This window comes from Gossypium arboreum, chromosome 4 (genome assembly GCF_025698485.1).
Source record: "Gossypium arboreum isolate Shixiya-1 chromosome 4, ASM2569848v2, whole genome shotgun sequence".
In the NCBI taxonomy this organism is placed as follows: Eukaryota; Viridiplantae; Streptophyta; class Magnoliopsida; order Malvales; family Malvaceae; genus Gossypium; species Gossypium arboreum.
Genome location: NC_069073.1, coordinates 577,848 through 598,005, shown reverse-complemented (window position 1 = coordinate 598,005; position 20,158 = coordinate 577,848). Strand labels below are relative to the sequence as shown.

The 20,158-nt window shown below is 32.6% G+C and overlaps 1 protein-coding gene across 2 annotated transcripts; it reads right to left on the bottom strand.

Moving 5' to 3' along the window:
* Positions 1–8,159: 8,159 nt before the first annotated feature.
* LOC108460664 (uncharacterized) lies at positions 8,160–13,576 on the bottom strand. 2 transcript variants are annotated; one of them, XM_017760249.2, is made up of 2 exons: positions 13,375–13,576; positions 8,160–10,720 (listed from the first exon to the last, which is right to left on the bottom strand). In XM_017760249.2, exon 2 carries the CDS (start codon positions 10,584–10,586, stop codon positions 8,457–8,459), a length of 2,130 nt encoding a protein of 709 aa, XP_017615738.1. In that variant the 5' UTR covers positions 10,587–10,720; positions 13,375–13,576; the 3' UTR covers positions 8,160–8,456. The 2 variants fall into 2 exon arrangements, with proteins under 2 accessions (XP_017615738.1, XP_052883126.1); XM_053027166.1 differs by lacking the exon at positions 13,375–13,576 and adding an exon at positions 12,962–13,334.
* Between the last annotated feature and the right edge of the window lie 6,582 nt (positions 13,577–20,158).

Genomic DNA, 20,158 nt, shown 5'->3' with positions numbered 1-20,158 from the left:
TTTTCTTTTTATTTCATTTTTATTTTTTACATTATTTATTTTCATTTATTTTATTTTTATTTTTATAATGTTTGACAATATCAATTATCCTCGAAATTCATATTTCTAAAGTTGAGTACTAAAAATTAATTTTATTTTTGAATTTCATTACCGCTTGCTTAATTTGATGGGATCTAAAATTTTTTTTCATCAATCAAAATTAATATTTTCGTAATAAAATTAGAGAAATTGAGATACCAATCCGAAAATAAGAGTTAAATTGATTGAGTTGCAAACCGATTTTATGGTGTTAAAAACAGTTACCCATTTTGTACTTATCATGGATTAATGAGGTCATTAAAAACTTCACATATTTTATTTCATTGTTAGGATTTATTTTAGATTTCAAGTACTTTGATGGAATTAAAGAGATTTTATTAAAACAACATTCTTAAGGTACATTTTAAATTTAATTAAGATATTATATTCATAATAATTAAATTAAATATAAAAATAGATAGTTTTATTTACAACTTTGCAATAAATGTAATAGATAGTTTTATTTACAACTTTGCAATAAATGTATACCTAACATATAACTACTTTAAAAAGTCAATTGAGTTTTAGTTTATTTGGTATAAACATTGTTATCAATGCAGGAGGACGCAGGTAAACTATAAAAATAGTTATTTTTGTTTGTCTCAGATTACATTTTAGTCACTTACGTTATTGTTTTATTACAAAGTGGTTACTCTACCGTTAAGTTCCGTTACCTCCCTAATGGTAGTCCTACGTGGCAGTCCAAATGGGTTTTAAATGCCAACTTGGATATCTAATTACTATGATAAAAATAAGTTTTTAATTAAATAAATTTAATTTAGACGATCACGTAGAAAATACAAGTTAACATTTAAAACCCATTTAGACTACCATGTGGGACCGCTATTAGGAAGGTAATAGAACTTAATAATAAAGTAATCATTTTGTAATAAAACGATAAAATATAATTAAAAAAATAAAAATAACTATTTTTATAATTTACCTTAAATTTATTAAAAAATATATTTTAAATACCCCTTGCTAGGTAGGGAGGAAAATGTCGGCTCCTTTATGAGTCCATCTACTAGGAGGCCAACCTCATTTATGGTTGGGTAGCAGGAAGTTGTATTAGGAGATGCCAGTTTTGAACTTTTTGTTACATTTATTGCTTTCAGATTTGTGGTTGCCGACTAGAAAATGGACTGCCTTTTCTTTCGGATTCCAGAAAAATATAATGCAAAGTTTTTGATAATTTTTTTTTTCATATTAGTACCTAAATTTAGTAAGTTTTCTTAATTTTGATGTCGACACTTTATAATCGTGTCACATCTTTTTCTAAAATTTTTAGAAGAAATTATAAATTTTTAAGTAATGACATGACACAATTTCAGTGTATCATACTATTACAATAATCAAAATTGGGACCCAAAAAAAAGTTCAGTGATTGAGTTGAGAAAAATTGTCAAATTCAGGGATTAAATGTTGCTTTATCCTTAAAAAAAATTAAAATTGGTTTTTAAATTTCAAATTTTTTTTAATTGAGTTTTTGAACTATAAATAATGTTTTAATTAAGTTCTTAAATGATAAGTATTTGTTGATACACAACGAGGTTATGAAAATTACAGATGGTTCACATGATGTTATCGAGAGTTGTACAAGGTCGTTCAAAAGGCTCTAAAGAATGATAAAAGGTTTTGAAGAGGTCTTGGTTAAGGTTGAGTAAGAAAATCAAAAACCAATCTGAATCGAGGATTTTGACATTTTTTAGAATACAAATTAAACAATCGTGATTATTCGAATCGGAGCAAATCAAACCAAACTGAATTCTAATTTTATGTCATTTATAATAATTTCAATTTTAAAATAGTGAAAATAACTTAAAATTTTTGTATAAAATATTTTTCGAAAAGATATTGTATAAGAGTTATTGATTTTTTTATTTACATGAAAATAATTTTTAGGAATATCTAAAAAATTGAACTAAATTATCATTATCAATTCAAAAATCTAGAAAACTCAATTGAATCAAAATGAACTCACCCCTAATCTTAGTAAGGTTTTTGAGTATGAAAAGGTTTCTTTTCTTCTTTCAGTCAACCGTGAAAGATTTATATGCCTTTGTGTAGGTCTTATTATACATATGTCTTGTTGGGGAGAAACAACTAGTTAAGTCATGGTGGGCCTATAACACTCTACACCTGGCTCAATAGTTAGATTTGAGTATAAAACATTACATTCATTGCCGGAACAATTCATATTAAACATACATAACATTCTATATATTTAGATCATATAAACATATTACAATCACAATATAATCATTTAATGCTTAAATGAGGTTAGATACCAACTTAGAACTCAATTTGAAACTCTTATAAATTTTCATCATTATGTCTTAAGACAGGGGTCTCTATGTCATGAGGTGAGCTATATTATAATTTTAGAAATTTTGTTTCAATGTTTACATTATTGGAAAAATCTGATTTAGAAAAAACAGTTTTCAATCATAGCGGAAAATTAAAATTTTAAAAACCAAGTCTGTTTGTGATGTTTATAGTAATAAAATTTTCCCGAAAAGTAAATGTGCTTTGAGCGAGACGGATCCTAGACGCTCTTAGCTTTCAACCAAATGACCTTCTCCGCTATTCTCGTACCACAAATTACTTCGAGTATGGGCTCGAACAATCATAAACCAAACATAGAACTAGTAACAATTTATTACTTTTGATAGGAAAGTAATGCTCTCTTAATAGAAACTGATTGAATTATAATTACCAGAAAATAGAATTTATTCTTAGAAAATAAATTCTCACTACTTTTTGACAGAATAATAATATTTGAAACTTCTGTTAAAACTCTTACCAATAGCTCTACTAGTGTCATCTATTTATAGGGAGAGATAGATAATCCTAGTTGAATTAGTAAAACACAAACAATATTTATTTAATAGAAAATAATATTTTACTCTAAGTAGAGTGGGTGAGCAGCTCACCTTAGTAAATAATACTAGGGATGTTGTCCCCTTATTAAGATGAGGGGATTCTGGCATTTCCTGTATTTGATCCAATTATATATGTTTATTGAACTTTTAACTTAACAATTTATAATTTAATCAACCCAATACATGTTTTCTATTTCCCAAAATAAATATTATTTATTTAATTAATTTAATTAGATAAGTTAATTTTCAAATTAATATATTTTCAAAACCAAATTTTAATTTCGTTAAAGTCATTACAATTTTATCGTAAAAATCTATGAGGAAATATATTTAATCTGCATATTCAATGGATTTATAATGGCTTAATACTTTAATTTCTTTTTGAACTTCAATTATTTAATCAATTAAATAATAATTCTAAAACTTAAATTAATTCTCAAGTCATTTTTATACTCAGTGAGAAAACACACTTATCTGTGAATGTGACCTATTTCTCTAACTTCATCATTTCAATCCATTTATGTTCATTTGGTTCTGCATTCGATTCATTTATGGTTTCAACGAGCTAACGGAGGGACTAATTAGAGATATGTAATTAGGGTTCAAATACTTTATAATTGAGTTCTAACTTTTCACCTATTAATTATAAACTTATTTAGTTATGAAGTCATTTTACAATAGTATCGTGATTGAGCTCTCCCCTGTTACATACCATTACGAAAGCTACTTAATCAGTGCTCGTCCAATGAACTTCTCATCAATGTGTTACCCTTACAGGATATCCTTAATCTCTTTAAGATAAATTTGTTCTTCCACTGTTATATTAGATTATCTCATGGTAACCATTACATCTTCCTTCATGAAAAGTCAATTACTATCAAATAATAGTTAAGTCATTTATCACAATGACAAACAATCTGTGACCATGTTTACTTTTTATTTATCATGTAATATCGATGAGAGGATATCATTTACCCATTAGTTGGGATATGAGTTTTACTATTATGAATAATGCTACATACTGTGGAAGTTGTACAACAATTGCACCAACTTTTGATTCCTTATCTATTTAAACTCAGGCTTTTACTTACATAAAAGTATACGAGTCACGCATACATAGTCCATCATACACTCAAGATTAAGGTATGCCACATTGTGAATGTCACAGGTGAATAATACAAGTCACATTTATGTCTCTATCTTTTGGGAGTCATTCTTTTTGTCAAACCAAGTTTTATTTGATAATATGTTTTAATATAACAAATTAAAGTGTTTCTGAATAAAAGTTAACGTAGAACAAAATTGAAAAAATGATAAAATCAAGTTAAAATAGTTTCAATTGAGTTAAACATTTTTCAATCATGTTAAAACTGTTTTTAAACAAGTCAGTATTACTCTTGGCCAAAAAGTATCGATACTTTTTGGCCAAGTATCGATAGTTTTCAAAATATCGACACCCATTCTAAAATCGATACCAAATTGACATTATATTTTCAATCAATTACAAAAAGCATCGATACCTTTTCAAAATGTATTGATACATTTTACCATATATCGATAAATTGTCTTTGGTATCTTTGTAAACTAACTTTAACGGTCACTGAATTAGACATTAGATGCTAATAGTATCGATACCTGTAGAAAAAAGTATTGATACCTTTTGTTGTAGGTGAATTTAATGATATGGTATTTCATCCTAACGGCTCTATTTATGTTTCCAACAACCACAATGGTTGGAAATGAATTAGAGGGTATAAATACCATCTTCCAAAGGTCCTATAACGAAAAAGAGAGATCATCAAGCCAAAAGTTCAATCAATACAACCTCAGTGCTTAATTCTTTCATACTTTTCGTATACACACCTGTGACATTCATTGTTATTCTTTAGCTCAAGTATATTCTTGTTTATTTGTGCTTATTTGGCAAACATTTTAATCTTGTAAGAATTACTTTTTAGTTTGCTATTTACTCTTTGAGAGGGTTGAATCGTAAGGTTTGGGTAGATACCTTAAGGGAGTTGCAATCTTAAGATTTTGGGTAAAAATCTTAAGGGAGATTGTAAGGTTAAATATTGCCCTCAAAGGTTATCAAATTAGTGAAGAGTAGGCAATTGGGGTCAAACCACTATAAATCAAAGTATTCATTGACTTTATTTTTTTCTTAACAACCACAAAATCTTTAAGAAACCAATTCACCCTCTATTGGTGATTTTGAGTTGATCTTTCAAGTTAACAATTGGTATCAAAGCTAGTTTTTAAAGATTGTTTAACAACCAATAGAATATCCTTGGAGAAGCTCAAACGATAATTAACTCATTCTACATCAATGACATCTATTTTCGGGTCAATTTTATTTAGTGAGGCTCAGTCTATCTCTAAACCCCCTTATTTTAATGACACTAACTATTCCTATTGGAAGACAATAATGATGTTGTTCATCCAAGCAAATAATCTTGCTGTATGAGACATTATTATGGATGACCCTTCAATCCATCCAAACAAAAAAGAAAGCTTTTAGTTCCAAAAAGCAAGAAGGAATGAGATGAGGAAGATAGGAGAAACATTCAACTCATTGCTAAGGCAATGCACATTCTATTTTGTGCACTTGGCCTGGATGAGTATAATAGAGTTTCATCTTGTTCAAACACCAATGAGATATGGGACGAGCTTGAAGTCACCCATGAAGTCACTAGCTAAGTGAATAAGTCAAAAGTTGGAATCCTTACACTCAACTACAAAACTTTCAAGATGAAGGTCGAAGAGGATATTAAGAAGATGTCTGATCGATTTACAATCATCATAAATGGATTGAAGTCCTATGGGAAGACTTATCCAAATGAAGATGTGGTAAGGATTATGCTTTGAAGCTTATCTCAATCATGGGAAGCCAAGGTGACCGCAATTGAAGAAGCAAAGAAGTTAGAAACATTGACATTGGATGACCTTTTCGGTTCTTTGCTTACATATGAGATGAAACTCAACAAAGGGTCTGAAGAAGAAAAAAGCTATGAAAAAGAATGTTGGTGTTGCTCTAAAATCCACCACAACTGAAGATAGTGAATCAAGTGAAGAGGTTCATAAAGACAAAAAGATATTCAACAGGTTCATGAAGTCCAATAAAGGAAGAAGATTCCAAAAGATGGAGGCATTGAAGCTTGAATCTACCAAGGAGAAAGATCCCATTATTTGCTATGAATGCAAGAAATCGGGACACATCAAGTTTGATTGTCCTCAATGAAAGAAAAAGAGGTCTAGCAAACAAAAACACAAGGTCTATATTGTTGCTTGGAGTGATGAGGACTCATTTGATGATGAAGATCAAGAAGTAGCCAACCTATGTCTTTTAGCCATCAATGGTTCTAAGGCAACTTCTAACTCATCTATTTCAAATTTTTATTCTTTTGATGATTTGCAAGATGCCTATGATGAATTTGGGTTGGAATTTGAATTAATAGTTTCAAAAATTAAGAAAACTATTTCAAAATTAAAAGATGAAAATAATTCACTCTCTATAAACAAGCATGAACTTGAAAGTAAAATAAATGATATGTAAGTTATGATTCCAAGTACATAATTCCAACTTCACACTTAAAAAAAAAGCAATAATTTAATTAAAATTTACTACATTTTTCAAAAGTTATTATTTAAAATTTTATATTATCATTCATAAAGTACACTAACTAATCTCATTGAACGATGTCATAATAAGTTAATAAAATTTGATAGAATAATAGTTCAACAAAATACTAACTTAAGTTAAGAATTCTATACTGCTTTTACACTAAATATTGGATATAATGATAAAACACGTTATACGTTAAAAAATACATGAATTAAAACTTTTAAGAATATTTGAAAGAAACCACAAACTCTAAATACCAATAATAAATAAGCATGGAAACATAAATAAATAAACAAATTGCCCCGTCTTAAGGAGGCAATATAACCAAAGCACCTTTCTTGATCAAGAGGGCCTGATGATGGTCGAAAGTGGTAACCGGTGACTACATCTAATAAAATATGCATTTATATTATACTTTGTATATGTATAAATTTTGATACATTACTAATTTGTTATATATTTTGATATATATTTTAAAGGATATTTTGATATATTTATGTGTTTATTTTCATACCCTTTAAAATTATCAAGTATTAAGATAAAAGATTACCACACGCAAGTGTTACGGAATTAGAATTTTAATTTGACAAACTACACGACCTTAAGTAATAATTTTATTTCAAATTCATCTAAATCAACTTAACACTCAAAAAAACGAGAATTCACAAAAAAATTCTCTAAAGCACCAAAACTTAGTGGAAGCTAACTTTCAAACAAAAAAAAAACAATGAACAAACAAAAAATAACACAAAAAAGCAATACACACCAAGTATTTGAATAAATACTCTCAAAAGTATTTGATTACTTTGAATGAAATACAACTAAGGAATTACAAATGAGGAAGAAAACCTATATTTATAGTTGAGCTCTCTTAAATCTAACAATGATATAGTTTAAATTACATCAACAATTAAAATTAGTATCCATTTACAAGACAAAAGTCCTAAGAGATTTAAACACTATACATTCTTATCCTTTAATATTACAATATTCATCATACTAACTCTAAATTATTAAAATGCTTTCGCTGAACCATCAATACTTCAACTAAATAGACTTCCTCTCTTTGTTCCATGAATCGAATCAATCCAATTAAATGAGTTAAATTTAATCAGTTGACTTCATTGAGTGATTCTATGTGTATTGGTCATAAACTTTAATCCGCAACCCATGATACCAAAACAAGCGAAGTGAAAAAAATTGTCCCAGATTCGAGTATAAGAAAAGAGAGAAAAGAAAGTGAAAAAAATTATCCTTCTTTTGTTTAGATAAACTTTAAAATTTAGACAAAAGAAAGTGAAATTGAGTATCCTTTGATAAAATAAAATAAAATCAAACAAAATTTTAAACAATAAAATATCTTTTTACCAACTTTTTATAAATAGTTTCTATAAAAAATTATAGTAGTAAAATTTAATTATAATTAATGCTTTCCTTTCCTTTTCACTTTTAGAGAAAATTATTAAAATTAATTGAGAAATACTATGTTACTAATAATTTATTTTTCATAGCTTTGCTCTCTTTTTACTTCCTTTTCCTTTCCAAACATAATGTTAAATGTAAACAATAAGCAGCAGTTCAAGAAGTAAATCCTATTAATTTCGAGTGTTCTATATTAAGCTTTTACCATAGTAAGTAAAAACAAAAGCATGGACCTCACTTGGATCCAACTATGGCACAACAAAAAGAAGCAATTTCTACAGTTCCACAAGCTTACAAAAATATCAAAAACTCACCAGGTTGGTGCAGTCAGCATCTTCATATTCCGATTCTTTTAAGCTTTTTCAGCATCATCTACACATCAGCATCCTATGGTCCTCTGGGCAAGCACCATTAGTTAATCATCCTTGGCTTGTTCGCTATTTCTCTACAAACTACCCTTCCCGGGCATTTTCATCAGTTGTTTCCCCCCGTCCATCTGCCGCAAGTTCTCTTGCACTCTTTAAGGACTCTTTATCAGATTTCAGAGAATTATCTTCCACAGATGTCTCCTTGGCTTCATTAATTACTTCAAGTAGCTCCAAAGGGGTGGCTGCTGGGTCTAACTCACGACATCCCATTGGAGCATTATGAGCTTCTCGGCCAGTAAGCAAGTAATTAGGAACCTGATGTGAAAAGCGAAACATCTCCCCTCTAGGAATCCTCCTGACTTCCTTGGGGTCCATATGCTTATGAAAAACTGTAGTAAAACCAGTAACCTTAACTAGAGGGACCACAGAGACTCCTTGTTCCCCATTATAATCATCAAGCACTTCCACCATGTCATATTTGTGTATCACTTCATTCGGGGTATGTTCATTCCAATCCGGCGACCAGTTCCTGTAAAGAGCCCAGACATCCCCCTTCCTAGGAAATATTCTAATTACTCCACGTGTACCTTTTGTCCACTGAACCTTGTGGGAGAAATAATTTAATGTTTCACTTATTTCATGTCTGCCACTTCTGAACTCCCCACAAGTTTTGGAGAAACCAGAGCCTATCCAGTCTAGAAAACCAAATTCACTGTTGCTTCTTGAATTAAGCCAACTAATTTTCATCTTAAAAGGCTTTAACGAGATCACCTTGTGAATTCGAGCATAGAATCGGGGCATTCCATCATCATTGTCATACGCAGCCCAGACCTGGTCTTCTTCAAAAGAATTTTCACTTCGATCCAAGTCAAAATTGTGGAAATCAGGATCTGGAACATTTATTGTTAATGATGCAGTCCCCGCATCTGATTCATCAGGAGAAGAGGCAGGAAGAGACTGCTTGCCATGATATTCGTTATTGGTATCATGTCCATCTCCATTTGCCATGCTCCTCTGTTTCCTATTTTCTTTCTCTCTGACCTTCACTTTAACTTTGTCAGCAGTTCTGACTTCAGTTGCTGATCTCCACTCCTTAAGCTTATTACGAATAACAGTCTGTGCCTTGTGAATCAGCATGTTTCGAATTTCAAACAATGACAATTCTCTCTCAGTGATGGGCTTGTTATAATTTCCAGAGTACCCATAGATACTTCCTTTTTCGAAAACACCCCTAGATTCAAATGTGTTCCCTGAGCCAGGTACATTTCCCATGGCTGTTTGAGTTGCCATGTTACCTACATAACCATTACCGCGAATATCATCTTTTCTCTTCTTCACGAGTTTCTCTGCTTTAAGAGCTTCTTCATGCTCCCTTTTCACTCTCTCTTGACTCTTCCACGAACTTCCACCATGTACTGAATTCTGAGAACTGGAAGAATTTGTTCCATGGTTAAATAAATTATCATTTCCAGCATGATTCCCTGAAGACTGCTGTTGTGCGGACCAATTTGATGACCTGTAAACATTTGGGGGAGGTGCCTTTTCTAAAGCCAAAAAGGCCTCATTACAATTAGGGCATAGAAGTGTTTGATTCAGGTAAATCCTGAGGTATTCATACTGTGTCTTGCATCTATTGCAAACAGTCCAAAAGGTAGCAGGCTTTTTATTAGAAGCAAATGAGGTTTGACCAACTTGGCTATTACTGTTCCGAGTCCTAGCATTTGACGCAAGGTTAGAACTAGAACTGTGAGAGCCATTTGCCCTAGGTGGCACTGATGAAAGCCCACTCTGTACAGGAAATTTCTGTTGAGTTCCCCTAAAATTTATCTTCTGGTTATATGCCAACCTCTTAGCCCTATCTGATAATAAGCCCCAGGCCTCAGAAACAAGCTTAAAAGCACCATCTGCACCTACCGATTTGTTTTTATCTGGGTGAAGTATAAGAGCCAGCTTTCTGTATTGTTTTCTCACAAGCTCATCATCTGCAGATGGGTTCAACCCTAGCACACCATACCAATCTGCCTCCCCACTTACTTTATTCTCTGCAGAAATATACACATCTAGTGTTGTCAACATCTGAGTAACACCATCAAGCCCAGGATACAAATTCTGAGCCTTCAAAGCGAACTTTTTAGCTCCAGCGTAATCCTTCTCTGTAACCTTCCTTTCGGCAATTTCCTTTGCCCTGAGTGCCTCATCTTTGTTACACTCCATAATTCTGATGTACTTTAACGTGTTTCTTCCTCACCTAGATATTATGAATATGAAAAAGCTCCAAAACCCACAACTTGTATCTTAAGGCTCTTTCATGCCTTAAGACAGAGGTAACAAATCCAAGCTTCTGAAGCCTGATTCAAAGGAAGAAAAACTCTCTTAATAAAAATACACCTCTGATTTAGAAAACTAACTGAGAAATAAATGCATTAATTGGATAATATTCTATTAGCATATGCTTTGCTAAAAACGAACAAGACATCTTTTTTTTTGAAACTTCGAGTTTTGGTTTCTTTATAGAGAAGTCCATATTACTAAACAGAGATTGTATATTTCTTTATCTGACACACAATCTTACCTAAATAAGAAACAGTTTTCACCATTATTTCAACAGAAGCATGATTGCAAATTCTTACAAAATTCCAATATCACTCCAAATGCATATCTAATGCAGCAATGTGTATGTAGAAAATAACTGCAATACAAATTTTTCATATTACTTTCTAAAATTATAAAAGTAATGCCATATCTAGTATTCCTTAAAAAGTGCAAGCACATTCCATTTTCATTTCAAGTGGTTTCAATCCAACGCAATTTGACCTATAATAATTAGTAATATAAGATATCCTTCCAAGAAATCATGTCAAGGTACATTTAGTATGTGTTATCTCTCCATCCCTTGAGCACAAGTAAGCTTAAAGTGAATTAAACACAACCACAAGAATGTCTTTTATACAAAAAACACAAACACATTCCATTTTCATCTCAAGTGGTTTCAATCCGACACAACTTGACCTATAATAATTAGTAATATAAGATATCCTTCCAAGAAATTACGTCATGGTGCATTTAGTATGTGTTCCCTCTCCATCCCTAGAGCACAAAAAAGTTTTAAGTGAACCAAACTCAACCACAAGAATGTCTTTTTATACAGAAAGTCCTACAGGGCAAGGATAACATTAGTGAACAATTCATCTTACACTCACAAACAGGAACTCAACCAACTTGACAAAATTAGGTACCATAAATAAGGAGGGGAAGATGGATGTCATATGAATATGATTAACTGTCAACAAAGCCAAAGCTCCATCGTTATTTTTATACATAAGAAAAGATGCAACTACCATCTAATTGCTTAACACATGAACCCTGACCAATATGTAATTCCAGGTATGTGGAACCTATAAAAGTTTTTTTTTTTTTTTTTTTTTTTTTTTGGGAACATCTGAGAAACTGGTTATGCAACAAGAAAAGAACCAGAATTATTGATCAAAGACTTCACCCAGCACCAGACACCAGTTGAAACATGGACAAGCAGTTTTAAGCCACCCAAATGACATTGACCATGGTAGGCACATACCGAGTTTTACAAATTTTATCGTGACAACCTATATGCATCAACCAGACAAACTTAGGCTTTGCTATCCAGACAACTCCTACCATCTATGAGAGAGCTTTTCACTTTGCAAACCTGACCAAATGTTTGCATCACACATTGTTTTTATTGATAATTATGCAACAATATTGAGCTCCATAATAAAGCTTACAGAACATTGGAAAAACGAACTATCAGTAAACGCTTAACCATCCATGGACAAGCAGTTTTAAGCCACCCAAAAGACATTGACCATGTAGGCACATACCATATACCAAGTTTTATGGTGACCCCACCCATATGCATCAACCAGACAAGCTTAGATTTTGCTATCCAGACAACTCTTACCATCTATGAGAGAGATTTTATTTTACATACCTGACCTTTGCATCATGCATTGTTTTTATCAATAACTACGAAACAATAGAGCAAACAAGGCTTACAAAATATTGGAAAAAACGAAATACTCAGTGAACCATCCATCTCATGAACTTGATAACATCAGTTACCATTTGATACAAAAATATATAATATAAAATAATTGTATGTTTTTCCCTTCCTCTAGTGTCCCTCACCTAGTTCTGATTAGAAATAAATGGGCACAAAAATCAAGAAGCACGCAGCATTAATAATTTTCCATCATAATTGTAATGTGCACAACATATATGAGAACTAACACTTCAATATCTTTGAGACAGATTGCAACTTCACCGACTTGTTACGAAGAACAATTACAATACCATCATATTACAGATTCTTGACCTTTGCACCTCACTTACTCAGAGTCTAACTTAACAATACTATTTCATCTAGAGGATACCGAGGGCAAACACAATCTCTCAATCTTAAGGGCATCAAACACATAATCACCATGCAACAAGGCCGCCGCATAATTCCATCAGTATTTTTTTCTTTTAAACAGCCTAAAACCTAAAATGCAAATTTCTCAAGTTTGAAAACTACAAATACTACCCAAATAACGCTAAATAGTAAAACTCACGAGTAACAGCTTCAAGAGTCAAGACTCACGAGTAACAGCTACATGAATTAATTTAAAAGGAAAAAAGAAAAGGAACGCTGACACACGCTGTCATCAGCATTTCATTACTTATAAACAAAACAACGAGATGAACTTTAAGTCATAGTGAATAACCAAAAACAGAAACACTGCTGAAATTCCAACTACAGGGAAGGACAATGAAGACTAAAGTTTAACTTTCCATGACTCCATGGATCTACAGTTAAACGAGATTTCGACAAGCTGCCTAACAGTCAAAATTTAGCCTTTCGAATTCGAGCCGGTAGAAACTGAAAACCCTAGATTTTATAAATTCCAACGAACAGTCTACAAAAATTATTTAAAAAAATGTTCTTTTGTAATTATGGAAACAAAAAAGTTGTAGAAAAATATACCTTTCTAAGGAAAATATCTTTGAGGCGAAGCAATTTTGAGCCTGAAGCAAGCAAGAATCGGAAGGGTACAGTCAAAGCCCCTTGAGGACCTAAAGGAATTTTCTTTCTTTTTAGGACACCAAAAGAAATGGAAATGAAATAAAAAGAAAATTGGGAAAGTAAGGGATTGGTTTTATATAGCACTACTCATTAATTCTGCCAACCTTTTTTTAATGAATTTTGCTATATAATGACTTAACCAGGGTTAGTTTTTAACTCTTGTTCTTAAATGGCATAATGATATCTTTGGACTTTGAAAGTTTTTTTTAACTTTGTTGACGTAATTAGTAGACGTTAATATGACGTATGTATGTCAGTTAGTAATTAATTAATTTTTAAAAAAATATATTAAAAAAATTATTAAAAACACTTAATATTTTATTTTATTACTCTTAAAACGCAAAGCTGCAAAACCTTCTCACCTCAGTTGGTAATGAGAACAGTGTCTTGAGTGGTGCGCACTAAGATGTCGCCTTCGACAAACAAGCAGAGAACGATAGGAGGAGTTGTTATGCTTGAAGGACCTACAAGCAACCAGTTGAGTTCATTAATACAATAAACATTATTTCAAAGTTTTTTGAGTAAAGACAAATGTTAACCTGAAGAGACGATGGTTGCAAGTATTTGACAACTCATTTGGGTTAAACTACCCCTAGAAAATACATTGGCCACGCAGAGGGTCTGTGATGTGGTCCCAGAGGGGACAATAGATTCCTAATTTGTTATAATTTACTATGGAAAATTAGGTTCTTTTCGATATTTAAGGAGCTTGTAATCAAGCATTTTTATGTCAGTTTAGTCGTTTTATGAATTATATATTAGTCATCTTTGATTGAATAAAATGAGTCTTTTTATGATGTTTCTTGACCAATTAGACCAATTTAAGCATAATCAAGTTCAATAAGTTGATGTAGTGTGCAGGAAACGACTTAAATTAAACCAGTGAAGGAGTTAGTGGACTGCCCAGCAAGTCACGACATTGAAGTTGCTCCAATACTTAAAAGAATTTCCGACTAACATCGACAATGCCTATATTTTGAAACATAAATTTATAAAAATTACAAAGAAATTGTTTGATTACCTTAGATAACTGGATGGCTGAATGTTTGCTTTCAAACTTGGAGTTTTCATTCTTTTTTTATTAACTTGGACTATGGAAGAAGATGAACTTCATCTTTCATTTCACTAAGTTGCCTTTTTTGTTCAAAAAATACAAGTATACATAATAAATATACTATACTTAGAGTACCTGTAACATCCCAAAATAGGGCCTAAACGGAATAGTGGTTGTGAAACCACAAATCTGAAGTAGAAAAATTTATTTTATTATTATTTTAAGGTTCATGGTATGATTGCATGATTGTGTGAAAATTTCGTGATGAAATTCCATGCATAAAGTGCTTAAGTTGAGGTTAGGGACTAAATTGAATAATTTACAAAACTTGCATTCTAGAAGTTTTAGTATGAAATTACTTTGGAATATTAATTAGGAGGGTTTAAATAACAATTTGACCAATTTTAAGTTCATGGACAAAAATTAGGACATGGAAGGAATTTTGAAAGTTTAGTAAGGAGGGTAATTTGGTCATTTGGATATTAAATGAATTAAATAGGAAAAATAACACAAAATGGTCATCTTCTCAATTAGTTTCTGCCGATTTTGCTCTCCTCCATAGCTAGGGTTTCTTCAACTTTCAAGCTTCATAGTAAGTGATTCCAAGCCCGCTTTTAATGATCTTTACGTTTTGGAGTCCCTTAACTTGATTAAGCTTATTCTAGCAATAATTCAGCCTAGAGTTCATATTTGGAAAAATACCCATGGCTGAAATTTGTGTATTTTGGTGTTTTATGATAGAATATGAGGTTTTAAATTATGTTAAACAACTTATGCTACTCGGTTTTAAGTGAAAACGAGTAAAAGGGCTTAAATTGGAAAAAATACCAATAGTCATAAGTATATGTTAGAGTGTGATTTTGATATTGCCATAGAAGGAAAAATGATCAGCATGTCATAAAACATAAGAAAATAGGATGAAGTTTAATTTACGAGCCTTGGGGCAAAAGTGCAAATATGTGAAAGTTTAGGGTAAAATATAATTTTGCAAAATTTTGGGTCAAGGACTGTTTTAATAAATGTGAATATTAAATAAGTTAAATTTGCTATTATAGATCAAGAAGAACGAAATTGGGAGTAGATCGGGAAAAGAAAAGTAAAGGACTAAATTGTAAAGTTTAGTCACATTTTGTATCAAGGTAAGTTACAGTAAATAAATGCAATATTCTTTTATTTTACATTATTATTGTTAATTCCCAGCATTTATATACTTATGTTATGAAAATATGTAAAGTCGAATTTAAGGTGGAGTGACAGAGGAAAAGTGTTAGAAAGTCTCGGTTGAACCCTAAGAATGTTAGGATATTAGGGTTGACAGGACAGAACAGAAATGAGCCATGTAAGTCCATATTAGAAATATGGCTTTGGAGATAGGATTGAGCCATGTAAGTCCATATTATATATGGCATTGGAGACAGAATAATTCATGTAAGTCCATGTCAAAGACATGGCATTGGCGAGATATTGATAGACAGAACGACCTAGTATCCTTAGTATTCCGAGTGGTTCAACGGGTCAGGATACGAGTTAAATTACAGTGAATTAACAGCAAAGGAAAAGTAGATTATACTTATGAAAAGGAAAGGTCGTAAGAAAGAAGGTAAGGGAATAAAGAAGAAGATAGAAATTGAGAAGTAAAGAAATTTATGATGTTAGATGATATTATGCATAATTATCCATTATGTTGAATGTTGTGATTTATTTGCTTGTAAGCTTACTAAGCCTAGTGCTTAATCTCTTTATTTTCTTCTTCTTATAGTACTTATCTAGTCACTCGGGATCGAAGGAAACGCCGGAGGCCGATCACACTATCAAAGAAATAACTCTAAGATAACTAGACGCTTTGTTTTGGGTATGGCATGTATAGAAACTTAGCTACTTTTGGTATAATATGAATAATGAATGATGTGTAAATACTTGCTAGTGATTAGCTAATAAAATAGCCGATGATATATATATTTATTAATATGTATGATTGATTGATGATTATTACATGAAAATTATGAAAATGTGAAAGTAACCTAAAAAGATTCAAGTAATGAAATGACGTAACTTTGAAAAATCACTAAAATTGTAGAAAAATAGTTTGAAGATGAATAATATATGAAATTAAAGCTTATTATGTATATTTTCTTATGGAATAAGCAAAACAGGTAAAGGTATTATATTTTATGAGATATCTGAGTTTTAGTGAAACAGGGTTAGAGCGATTTCTGGATCCCCTGTTTCAACTTTGGAAATTCACAATAAATTGTAAAAAAACTAATTAGAAGGTGTAATTTATATGGTTAGAATCCTTGTTGAATCTAGTTTTGAGAGAAATAAACAGCTTAGTCATATGAATTGTTTACAGGAAGAAACATGGCTCGTAGTAAGAAGAGGTCAGTGTAGTTGAGTTTTGAAATAGGGGAAACTTTAACTAATAAACTATACTAATTGGCCAAGTCAAAAATTCTAGAAAAAAATTAGTAGATAGATATATGAGTCTAGTTTCAGGAAAAATTTACGGATCTAAATTTTGAGTTTTGAAACTCGAGAAATGAATTTTTAAGTAACCATGACGCAGAAAAATAGTTTATTCCAAAAATTAAAATAAGTGGTTTAGAGTTGTTTAAAAGGTAAGATAAGTTTAGTAACACCTCAAGCTTGACTCCGGTGACGGTTTCGAGCATGGGGGTGTTACATTATTGGTATCAGAGCAGGTTTAGTCGGTTCTCGGAATGTTAGTGTGAGAAAAGTCTAGCTATACATGCCATACTTGTATTTTGATAGTGTGACGACTCTATTTATTTTTAAATATTTTGTTTTATAGTAATAGATCCCGGACGAGCTGGTGATGATGATGTTGAAAGTAATGCTACTGCTCCTACTGTAGAAGGCGCGCCATCGAGAATAGGCCAGAATAGTTGATCGGGAGGAGTGACTCGAGAAGCTCTCTTCCGAGCTTTGAATGATTTGTTTGCCGAGTTCGTTCAGACGAATCCGTAGATTAGACCTCCACCCCTCATGATTCTCGTGCTACCTATGTAGCTCAAGCTTCCCGATTCTGTGCAAGGGTAAGAGAAAAGCCACCAGTTGATAGAATCAGAAACAAGGGCGTAAGAGTTCCGAGTAACAAAAGATGATGATGCGAAAGAAGCGAATTTTGGTTAGAAAATACTATCGAGTCTTTGACGAATTATCTTGTACACCCGAGGAATGTATGAAATGTGTAGTATCACTTCTTAGAGACTCAGCCTACTACTGGTGAAAGACACTTGTATCAGTTGTACCAAAGGAGAGGGTCACTTGGGATTTCTTTCAGGAGGAATTTAGTAAAAAGTACATCAGTCAGAGGTTTATTGACCAGAAGAGAAAGGAATTCTTGGAATTGAAACAAGGTACTATGACAGTGACCGATTATGAGCGCGAATTTGTCAGGCTTAGTAAATATGCTCGAGAATGTGTGTCTACAGAGGCTATCATGTGTAAAAGGTTTGAGGATGGGTTAAATGATGATATCCGACTGTCAGTGGGTGTCCTAGAAATAAAAGAGTTCGTTATTTTAGTTGAGAGAGCCTGTAAGGCAGATGAGCTGTTAAAAAGAAAAGGCAAAGTTGAGATAGAGACACAAGATACAAAGAAGAGACAGATGAGCAGATCATTTCAGGCTACATCCAAGAGGCCCAAAGAGTTTTCTACCAGATCTAGCTTTTCGGCAGGACAATCTAGTCAGAATAGAGGTAGCAGATTTAAGGATTTGAAGGCTCAGACCACCTCGACTACGAGTGTAGGTAATGTCGATGTGGTAGATCGTGGTGTCCACGGTGTGGTAGACTTCATTATGGTCCTTGTCGGGCGGTGAAAATGTTTGCTATAAATGTGGTGCTCCAGATCATTTTGTACGAGAATGTCCGTAGTGGCTAGCCGAGAAGTAACACGAATGCTAGATCCTAAATGCTCCTACTAGAGGCGATTCACGAGGCAACCGGAGTAGGAGCAAGTAACAGGTACCTTTAGAGATTCTACTGTGAGACCGGATGTTAGAGCCCTGCAAGGACTTATGCTATTCGTGCACGCGAAGAGGCATCCTCCCCCGATGTGATTACGGGTACATTTTCTCTACATGATATTAATGTCATTGCTCTGATTGATCCGGGTTCGACTCATTCTTATGTTTGTATGAAATTGATGCCTAGTATAAGTATGCCTATAGAATCTACAGAATTTGTGATTAAAGTATCGAATCCATTAGGCAAGCATGTATTAGTAGATAAAGTATGTAGAAATTGTCCTTTAATGATTAGAGGCTACTGTTTTCCGGCTGATCTCATGCTATTGCCATTTGATGAGTATGATGTGATTCTTGGTATGGATTGGTTGACTACACATGATGTGATAGTGAATTGTGGAAAGAAATTCATTGAGTTGAAGTGTGAAAATGGTGAAATTCTTCAGGTTAATTCAGAAGAGTCAGATAGTTTATTTCCCATAATTTCTGTTATGTCTGCTCAGAAATGTTTGAGAAAAGGGTATGAAGCTTATCTTGCTTTTGTGTTAAACACTAAAGATCCAGAATTGAAAATTGAATCAGTGCCTATGGTATGTGAGTTTCCCGATGTGTTTCCGGAAGAACTACCAGGTTTGCCTCCTGTTAGAGAAGTTGAGTTTGGTATTGAGTTGATTCCAGGTACCACGCCCATTTCTATTGCTCCTTATAGAATGGCTCCGTTGGAATTGAAAGAATTGAAAGCTTAGTTGCAGGAATTAACAGATAAAGGCTTGGTAAGACCCAGTAGTTCACCATGGGGTGCACCAGTGCTATTTGTGAAAAAGAAAGACGGATCGATGAGATTATGCATAGATTATCGGCAACTTAACAAGGTAACAGTAAAGAACAAGTATCCATTGCCTAGAATTGATGATTTGTTTGATCAATTGAAGGGAGCTACTGTGTTTTCCAAGATAGATTTGAGATCCGGATACTATCGGTTGCGAGTTAAAGAGTCAGATGTCTTGAAGACTGCTTTTCAGACTAGGTATGGTCATTATGAGTTCCTTGTGATGCCATTTGGCTTGACTAATGCTCTTGCCATTTTCATGAACTTAATGAATCGAATTTTCAGATCGTATTTAGATAAGTTTGTAGTTGTGTTCATTGATGATATTTTGATTTATTCTCATGATGAGACTGAGCATGCAGAGCATTTGAGAACAGTTTTACAAATTCTAAGAGATAATCAGTTGTATGCCAAGTTCAGCAAAAGTGAGTTCTGGTTACGAGAAGTTGGTTTTCTTGGACATATTGTCTCAGGTGAAGGTATTAAGATTGATACGAGCAAGATTTTAGCCATTGTTGATTGGAAGCCTCCTAGAAATGTATCAGAAGTTAGAAGTTTTCTTGGTCTTGCCGGATATTATAGACGATTTGTGGAGGGATTTTCCATGATAGCTACCCCGTTGACGAGACTGCTACGGAAGGATGTTAAGTTTGAATGGACTGAGAAGTGCCAACAAAGTTTTGACAAGTTAAAAGCATTGTTGACGGAAGCTCCTATCTTAGTATAGCCGGAACCGAGTAAAAAATTTGTGATTTACAGTGATGCATCCTTGAATGGGCTCGGTTGTGTACTCATGTAGGAAGGAAAGGTA